This window comes from Saccostrea echinata, unplaced genomic scaffold, assembly GCF_033153115.1.
Source record: "Saccostrea echinata isolate AGI-Se365-2 ecotype Australia unplaced genomic scaffold, CSIRO_AGI_Sech_v1 ptg000012l, whole genome shotgun sequence".
NCBI lineage: Eukaryota > Metazoa > Mollusca > Bivalvia > Ostreida > Ostreidae > Saccostrea > Saccostrea echinata.
This window is the reverse complement of record NW_026889761.1, coordinates 11,729,058-11,739,236: the sequence shown is the minus strand read 5'-3', so window position 1 is coordinate 11,739,236 and position 10,179 is coordinate 11,729,058. Positions and strand designations below refer to the sequence as shown.

Genomic DNA, 10,179 nt, shown 5'->3' with positions numbered 1-10,179 from the left:
ATCCCCCAACCCGATGTTAAATTATGATAATATATTCAATTGTTCAAAGTATAAATGCATTCCAAAAATAAATATAAGTAGAATGTCAAATATTAATTAAAATAAATATATATAGGTGACTAAACCATCTTTGATATTTTAATGAAATTGAAGTAGATCACTTAGGTATGCATATAAATTGAAAAAGGCATCCCTTTTGAACTATCTATTTATAACGAAAATTTTCCGCTATCTTGTTCAATGTACACGTATTGGAAAACTTAGCCTACTAAAAATAAATTACTTTCTTTTCCCGTTTTTCATTGGTCATAAAGGAGGGTAACTCCGCCCCCTAATGGCAAGGTCAGCGCTAGTTGTGGAGAAGTCTTCTCGCTGTTCAAGTCGTTTTTAATGCGAAATAATCAAAATACAGCTCTGAAAGTATCTAAGGATATAGAGGTAAGTTGCTTTGTACATTTTTTTGAGAAACATCTTCACTGTCCATAATGGAATATTTTGAATTCCCCCTTTGAAACGTTAAAAGTTTTATGTATCGCACGGGCTTTACCTTCATGTAGCAGAATGTATCTACCTGGAGCCTTCAAATCAGCTGATAAGTTGGTATACTATAAAAAGATAACATGCAATACAACAATACAAAGGTACTTGTTATAGATAAAAGGAAACGTAATATGTATTTAAAGAATTTTTAAATTACTGCTGTATGTGACGTGTTGTGAGGTATAGAAATGTTATTTAGATCTAACGTTAGGCCCTAGATATATATTGCATCATCACTGCCCAAGCACATGTCAATCAGAAATTGCTGACTAAGCAAATTTACTGATTTGGCCATTTCCTTCGAAAGGATGAAATACAAAATGTGTATTATTTTCCGAATTTCCTCGAAGTAAAAGAAAGTAGGTCAAAATAAATTCCTTGCTTTATTAGGAGTAAGCTTGTCATGTGATGACTGATACAGTTTTGCAGATATCCCTCTTGATTTCTCACAATTGAAAAAAATAATTTTAGCTCCTTTATTGTGGCTATATCTTTATTTCCTTTTCATATGATGTTAATTATTTTTAAAAAATTGACCTGATTTATGATAAATTTGGTTTGTGTGTTCAGGCTAGGTTGCTTATAAAATAGTTGGTAAGCACCCTGTACAACATTGATGTCTCTGGTGGCAGAGAAGTAAAGGGGGGGGGGGGTTGAATCTGTAAATGAATACCTCGAACAGTTCACACTCTGCCATTGGCTCCATAGGCACTCCCCATCTTAATTGTTAAAAAATATATACCGGTATATCTACTATACTATAAACATAACATTATGTTTATAGTATAGTAGATATATATTTTATTTAACAATTTTAAAAGATGGGGAGTGCCTATGATTGGCTCATACATTCAACTCTGTTGTTGGCTCGCATATATAAATTTATAGCTGCAGAACTGCAGCATTATGGTTTTATATTTTAGTCTTTGACCATAACGCTACAGATCTCGTAATGCAAATATTGTGCAATTTACGACGCAAGATTTTCTGCGCACTTTGGGAATGTATTTCGCCACTTTCCAGCATTGGTCAATCAACAACCTTTCATTCCCTAATTGTAGACATATTCTATAAACCAACCTGTATATTTTATCCACCTACTGACCCTTTATAGTTGTCTCTACAAACCAATAAACTCGCTTGTTGAAATTTGTTGTCGAATGGCATAAAATTCACATTGTAGAGGTGTCCGAGAGAGGAACGAACAACAACTATGCAAGGGAGATTGAATTATGCTACAGTCAATCCTTGTTATCTCGAACTCAATAGGACCGAGAAAACACTTTGAGATATATCTGAGGATTCGAGATATCAAAGCCAGGGTATAATACTTGAAAGAATAAGCAGTTGGGACTTCCAAATTACTTTGACATACGAGATATCAGTTTCGAGATACCGAAGTTCAACTTTTAGTTTACTTTTCTAGAATTTAAAGGGACCATCTTCTTGGTGTAATTTGTCATCTTCTTTCTGTCAAGTTGCAGTTACAAAGTTGATGAAAATTTCAGATGTTTAACGTTTGTTTTAATCTTCTTGAGACAAGGGTTTTTGATCCAGTACCTTGCAGCAGGGAGCGGAGCGAAATGAAAACCCTTGGTTAGCGAAGATGTTTTTCTTTGTATTTATATGTTTGCCTTTGCTTGATCACGTAATATGATTACAGTGTATATGTACTTAATTTTTTAAGTACAATTAATATATTTAAATTACTTATAACATACATGTTTCTACATATTTTAGTTTATATGATGCCGTATGATTGATAGGACATAGATTTTTACATATACTTTTAAAGAAGATGATCGAAACATGTAACAATTGTAATATAGAAATGTGAAAGATCAATTCTGATGACTCAATTCACAAGACAGCTACTGTGTAACAGGTGGACCAGTAATAGCTATTACTCATCTCAATTCTTTTGTACAGTGCAATCGGGGAAAATATACAAGAAAAACAACAAACAAGGACTCACTCCGACTTTTCACTGAAAAAAGTTGTATAATGCAATTATGATTTTTTGCTACTAGAAAAAAAAAATGGGGAACAGGTTGACACATTTTTTAAAATATCTAACCAATAATGATAATATTTCTGATTATAAATTATATTGGTCTTTTATTTTCTACCCAAAATTTAGGCAAAGAAGTACTATCTCAATCCCACCCCTTTCTTCTCATTTTAGCAATTTGATGAGTCAGTCACAGCTGTTTGGTAAATCTTGAATGTTACCAAAATATTATTTTTTATTGAAATATATGAATGTAAATGCTCTGTGATTTTTATAACACAAATGCAAAATAGCACCAAACAATCTGTGATCTTTATTTGCACAAAATTTTGAGTAAGCTACAAAAATAGGTGCTCAGTGTATTAATCAGCCACACATTTATATAACTTTACCCTATAAATCTAATGTCAGTAGAACTATTTGGCAGAGTAAATCTGTGTTAGTAATTATCTATTGCAAAAAAGGGGGACTCTTGATGGTTGTAAACCTTTAAACATTTCTACACTAATGGCCCACTAAAGTCTAATGGACAACATGGCTACAAAAGTTTTCTGTAAATATTTGGGACATATCAAGGTTTGATGCTGTCTTTATTTAAATTTTGTAGCTGGTCAATGGTCTGTCACAATTATTTACATGTATTTGGCATTAGAGCTTCTCTTGTTTCCAGAGTAAACTGGCGTTGGTGTCTGGTAATTGTCCCATTCCTCCTCTGTTATTATCATGGTAAATTGATTTTTCAAACACATTAATGCAGCCAAGAATAGATAAATGATCAGTATTTTTGTCAGTCAAAAAAATGTATAAAAATCCTTCACTTCTTTCACAGATCCTATTACAGTCAAACCTCATTATCTTGAAATCGATGGGATCAACTTCAAGATAGCTGAGGGTTTGTGATAATGAAGTTAAAATATGTATAAAGAAAAAGTGGCTTGGGACTTCCAACTCACTTAAACATATCCATCGTTATCGAGATATCAGCATTTGAGATACCAATGTTCATCTGTGTATATTTTTTCCTTTTTTGTACAGGATACAACATTGATGGCATCTACTGTAAACCAGAATGGTGTTCGCGATGAAGACTCACTTCGCTTCTTCCATGTTCTGGCAAGTAGAGATCCTAATGCTCGAAAGCATGGTTTTGACATGATCAAACTGACATTAGATGCCTGGGTAAATGGCTATGGAAGTCCAAAAGACAGAATCTTAGTGGACAATGGAAACCCCCTTCCCATTAATCCATTAGTAGAGGAGCACCTGCCGGATATTCTCCGACTGTCCACCAACTGTCCGTTTGAAGATGTAAGGGAGTGGTGTACAAATCTCCTCGCCGATATACAGGTATGCTGACAAATATTTCCTACATTATGTTTAATCATACACCAATAAGGACACGGTGATCAACATGGAAATGTGACTTATATCTTGTTCAACACTCTGTTGTCCTCATTATATTGTGGTAAAGTGTGTTTACAAAATCTTCCTGAATATGCTAAATTCTTTTATTTTACCTGCAGTAATATGGTATTAAATGTTATACCTGGAAAATCATTTGAGATAACAAAACAGTTAAATGAACCGTCTTCTAAGTGCACAATGAAAATAGTTTTAAGAATTCTAACGGAATAATGTTGATTAAAGGTCAACATATTTGCGAGAGAGAACATCTCTCAAAATGCATGTATTCTTAAGAAATCAGTGATGTCCACTCTTCCATATTCTTGCTATACAGCATGTTATACCAGGTGGAAGAGAATTAGGTGTTCATGGTGATGTCTATTGAGTTCAAATGTACTGAAGAAGTGCTTTATAATTTACGTCATCTGAACCCTTCATTGGTCACATTTGCATAAGACTTTGTGTATGTAAAGTAATATTTAAAGTATTATATAAATTTATTTTCTCACCTTAAAGTGGATTTGAATGTAGAATCGAGGAAAAATGCATTTTGAAAGCACTTCTGACTTATATTTCTGTAGATATATGATGAAAGAGATAAAGAAATTGTGTGTTAAGTATTGGGCCAATCCTACATAAACTGAAAACATTTTAATCCATTGTGATCACCGCAATCCCAGGTTAAGCATGTCTAATGTACTGAAATTAAAGGTGTAATCGTGATCTCGATTGCATCAGTAATCTGCACTTGATTATGGAATTTTTTTTGTAATTATGATGTAAAATATTTGATCAGAAAATCCCTTGTAGAGTAGATCTTTTTAATGAAGTGATATTGTCAGATTAAACAGATTAAAGCAAAAAAATATATATATAACAATAGTCAACAGAGCTGTGTATTATAGTGGTAAGACTTGAAAGATTTCTCAGTAGCTAAAGATCGTAGTCCGCATTATCTAGCTGTTAGCAGTTTGATTAAACACGGAAGATGGCTTTTTATGTCAAGATGCTCATTGTTTTTCATTGAATTAAGGATGTATGTTGTATAATTTTGTAAGATCAGGCTTCTGTGTACATATGACAAACCCTTGCTCCTTCAACAAAGAAGTAAATTATTTGGGTTCAGGATGTGTAGGTTTTCTACATCATCACTGTGCCCTTGTTAATGCGTAGTTGTGGTCAGTTTATCAGTCAAGTAGAATGCACTGGTCATAGGGCAGAATCTTATCCCGTTCATAAAGTGCAAATATGAGATACATACACATATAAAAAAAAAAAATAATAAAATATAAAAAATGCATTACTGATAGAATGATCTTGTAAAGAATTGAAGTTTTGCATTCTAGGTGACAAACAGATTTTTTTTTTAATCATCTCCCTCAGTCCGTTGAATTCTACTTAAACACCTGTAAAATAAGAAATTGGAAAACATTCTCAATTTCTGAACTTGAATATCAAAGGTCACTAGGGTCCCTGTATTTGATCTATTGGTAAATGCTTATGCAAGAATTACACATTAATTTACCATATAACCTATACAGAATATTGCCTAGATAATGAAATTAATTTCCCGTAGAAAATTGCTGACAGTATATTTTGTTCACTGTGCAGTTAAAAGTGGTAAATGGTATTCAAATTTAAAATGCCATGAAATAAACCAGAAAATTGATCTAAAGGTTTGTAATTCTTAATATAGTTTTAAATAAAAGAAGACCTCCCACTCCCAAAGTAAGAACTGCTGATGAGTGAATTCAATACGCTGCTGGTTATAGATTTAAGGTCTGCATTGTTACTGAAGCTAGAACTTAACTATAGGTTATCAATGAGGAGTGTTTGTATTGCCACCTTATAGCCAAACTCTAAATATTGACATTCCTTTTTTGTACAACCTGTGTTTCTATTTGGTAAGCTGCTTTGTGGAATAGCTGGTCTTTTCCTGTTAGATCTGGAAATACTGCCAGTTCATTCACAAATCGTTAACCTCATAAATATTTCAACAACAAAATTAATGAGTATAATATAGTTATTGGAAATGCAGAAAATGTAATGTATAACTTTTTATGCCAAGCTATCATGTGAAAAATTCTGTATATAACTGGATACTTTTGCAGGCCAAATTGATATAGTTCAGTGAAGTTTTTAGTTGGCATTAAACAATTGTTGTTACTATACATATTTCACTAAATAAATGAAACTGTATCGATTTGCCAAGCAAAGAGCATGATGACAATTTAGTTATTGTGGAACAATCTACTAAATGATAATTCCAGCATTTTCTAGTATTTTCTAGCAATCTCTCAGAAATTGAATGGCACTAAATTTGCTTTAGAAAATTAGAGAATGATATTTGTAATAAACTCAAATTTGTTCAGTTAAACCAGAGGATAGTATTAATAAGTATTTATATATAGACAAATAATGTACAGAATTATTCATACAACAGGTACTCTCATTTTATTTCTTCAAAATAAACAATGTATATTAAAATACATATAAATATGGTGATCAACATACAAAACACAATTTTATTGTTAACCTGTGAACAAAATCCTTTATCCAATTATTAACATTAGCATTAATAATGTATTGTAATATTGAAAGCAATTATTATTCCATATGCTAAACGAAACCAAAAACAAAAGATGCATGTAAATTATACAGAAGGAAGAACCTATGAAATTTACATTTGATAGATATTGATTGTCCATTATTAAACAAATAATTTTTCTTTCTACATTTTAAAAGAATTTCAAACAGATATTGTCATTATAGTGTTCTAAATAGTTTGATAAATAAGTTATGTAAAACTGCCATTCACAGGTAATGCAAAACTTTGTCTTTAACCATTATCAAATGGCACCAAATATAGTAACTACGCAATTTATTAACGTAGTAAACATTCACGCTCTGATTCAAATCTGTGATGGAATGATCCTCGAAAATATTTGGGTTATTTATGATAACAAAGATTTATAGCCAAAAACAAACCACACCAGAAAATGCAGCTCAAGATCTCCTCAAAATGGAATAGTTTCTGTCCCATTTATGCACATTTAATTTAAATTTATGTACTGCATGATTAAACATACTCTAATAGAAATAGTTTTCCATGCTTGTACAATAAATACTGGTACTGCTATAGGCTCACTATGGATTTCATTGGGGGGGGGGGGGGGCAACCTGAATAAAAAAAAAAATGATTATTAATGGATTCCATTTCTTTTTTTCTTCAAAATCTTAATGAAGACTAAATCTCGTGTATATCAAAAGTTTGAAGATAAAGTGAGCTATGATACATTTTAACCCTCAAGGCATATTAAGATTCATACTTGACTTGACCTACCAGAAGGAAATTCTAATGTACGGGGAAAACAAAAATGTTATGTTGCTTAGCGGCATATTATTTGGAGCCATATATTTTATCACCTGTTAATTCTCAGTTCATGATTTTAGATCTCTGCTTTTTATATTGAAATTGTTGAAATACTTTCCTGAGATAAAGAGACTTTGCTGATGTTTTTTTTCCTTTGTCTATAAATTTAGTGAGTATTTTTTCAGCAATCAATAAAACGTGATATCTTGGGGCTTTACTATTTATTAATACACCAGTGTTGTAATTTTTGGCTCAGTTTTGATAGTTTTGCCAAGTAGAATATAAAGAAATCTTTCATTATTGTAAACAGCGAAGGGTAGGTTAAACATCAAAACCCAGGTGCAGATTAAATTACATATTAACCTGCTACATCTCTAAAGTCTGTATAAATTAAAGGATTAATTACAGATTAAATGCTTTAATTATGTTGGTCTGTCCATTCGTGATTGCATTGTTGCAGTTTTGTTTTACCTTTGGTTACTGGGTACATTTAATGCTGACAGGGACTCCATTTAAACTATTTCTTGACATTACCTTAATCAACTCCTGTGACTTAAGTTTCATTGATTACAAATGCTCTTAAAACATTTGAAATTCACTTAAATGTTTTTGAAGATAGTTCTGTTCTTCTAGTCTGAATTAGTACTACTGTTGCATTTAAGTAAGCTAGCCCAAGTTTTAAAACGATTAGCCCCAGACGTCGGGTATATTTCAACCGCTGCTCCCACTTCTAATCTGTGTTAATTTCTGTCACTTTTCTGATCTTTTGTATACATATTATTCTACTTATTGTCGAACAAGTGCACCACAACAACATTTGTCAGACATATTAGAGGTAGAATGCAAATACAAAGTCATTGGCTATTATAAAGTCTAATTAAGGCTTTAGAAAATTTTGTCTGGTTTTGTGAGAAGTTTCATTAATTGCTGTGAAATCACCAATTTTCCTGGGGGTCTAATTTTCATTGTTTTAGAGGTATGAAGAGACCCACAAATTCATGTCCCCCTCGAAATGCAAAATGTAATATACATAATTACTCAACAATTCTAATATCCACGAAATCAAATCCCAATGAACCCATAATTTTTCATCAAACCAAGAAAATTTGACCACACGAAAATATCTGATTTTACAGTAATTGATTTACAATAAGTGTAAATCTGTATGATAAGGAGAAAAATGCGACAAAGCAGACCTGAATTCTAAACCCTGAATCACTGGTCAAATGCTCTAGAAATGAGAGATATCTGGCCGCTGCTGCTCAAACCTGCCTGACGGCCACACTCCACCCTTCGTAAAGGTCTTTGGGGGGAAGGTCTTCGCCCTTGAAGACAACTGTGGCTCTTCCCTGGCAGGTTTTTCACCTGTCACTTCCAGGGCATGACACAGAACCCAAATGTAACAGGAAAGGAGAAAAATGCAGCAGACCATGCAGGCCAGGATTCGTACCTGGGCCCCATGAATTCACTAGTCAGGAGCTCTACTAATTAACTGAGCAATCTGACCACCAGCGATTAAACCTGACCGACGACCAACTGTCTCAGAAGAATTATGGACTCTCATACTTTGTATATGTACTTAATGACCAAGAACAGTGGTTTCATTGGTGCCATTTGCAGGAAGTGTCCATTCCTCACCAAATGACAGGGGGTTACCTACACCCATCTGTCAAACAGAAATATATCAATCTTGTGCAAAGAGATTCACTGAATATGTAATACATGTAATCCTGACAGTATTATAATTATACATGTAACTCAGGTTGGTTTTTTTTTTTTTTTTTTTTTTTTTTTTTGATGGTAAGGATAGATTTTTTCCCCCAAGTTTTCTACTTTTTCTAAGTTCTAGATTTCTTGTTAATATTTTCCCAGTTGTAAACTGAATATGTATTCAAGTTATGTATATGCAAGTAATATGAAAGACTTATAAGGGCTTATTGAATTTAGACAACTGTATCACTCATCTGATGTGATGAGATTTCAAATTACAAGCAACAAAATAAACAGCTATAATTAACAAATGTCAAAAGATGCAGGATCGTGCAGCACTTTGTAATGTTTATATTAAATTATAGCTGTAAATTTGACAGCCACCTGCAGGTGCTTGATGAGGGATGCCCTTAGGGTCAGATGTAGGTGTTGAGGGATAGAAGTCTGAGACCCCATGCAGGGATGTGTGCATAAACATCCTCACAATATGAGTGGTTCTGAGTCCACCAATATAACAGTTGTAATTGTGCATGTGACTGAATGTATTAGAAACTTTTCCAACCCTAATGGACCTGTTTGTTATAACATTAGTATTGATCTACGAATGAACTGGAAAAGTTTTATATGGTGTTCATTTAGGACACAGTGGTCCTAATTAGTGGTCTGTTTCTAGATTGTATATTTACTGTTGTTTGAATAGTTCATGACTGAGTTTATTATTGGGAGGCCACTCTTACTATAAATAGTAAGAAATTCTTGGTCAGCTGAACTCATTTTGAATAATTTTCCAGATATGTTTGAATTAAAGCATATTGCAAACAGTTTATTACAGCTTAAAATTTACCTTTTTCATTGATTCAGAAATAGCTTAATGGATTTGCCCTTGATTTAGATTAATTTTTTTTTCACTCTAGACTTAGACATGCTTATCAAGGCATATGTTGGTTTTTTTTTATTCGATTTTTGCAAGTGCTGTTCTAAAATAACTTATTATCATGGCAATTCCCAAGTTCACCAATATTAAGTGAAATTTAGCATGAAAAAGTACAATACAGGTAAAGAAATGCCATTAGGTACTATTTTTTTTCCGTTTGTCCTTTAAATAAAAAAAGGGAGTTTCCCGCACATGCTTTTTGTACCA

At 32.7% G+C, this 10,179-nt stretch overlaps 1 protein-coding gene across 1 annotated transcript in view; it reads left to right on the top strand.

The window, feature by feature from the left end:
• Positions 1-375: 375 nt before the first annotated feature.
• LOC133185352 (sestrin-1-like) overlaps positions 376-10,179 on the top strand; it is a 31,172-nt gene continuing 21,368 nt past the window's right edge. The window contains exons 1-2 of the mRNA XM_061320505.1: positions 376-438; positions 3,587-3,898. Coding sequence (XP_061176489.1) covers positions 391-438; positions 3,587-3,898 — 360 coding nt within the window. The 5' untranslated portion in view covers positions 376-390. The remainder of the gene's footprint in view (positions 439-3,586; positions 3,899-10,179) is intronic.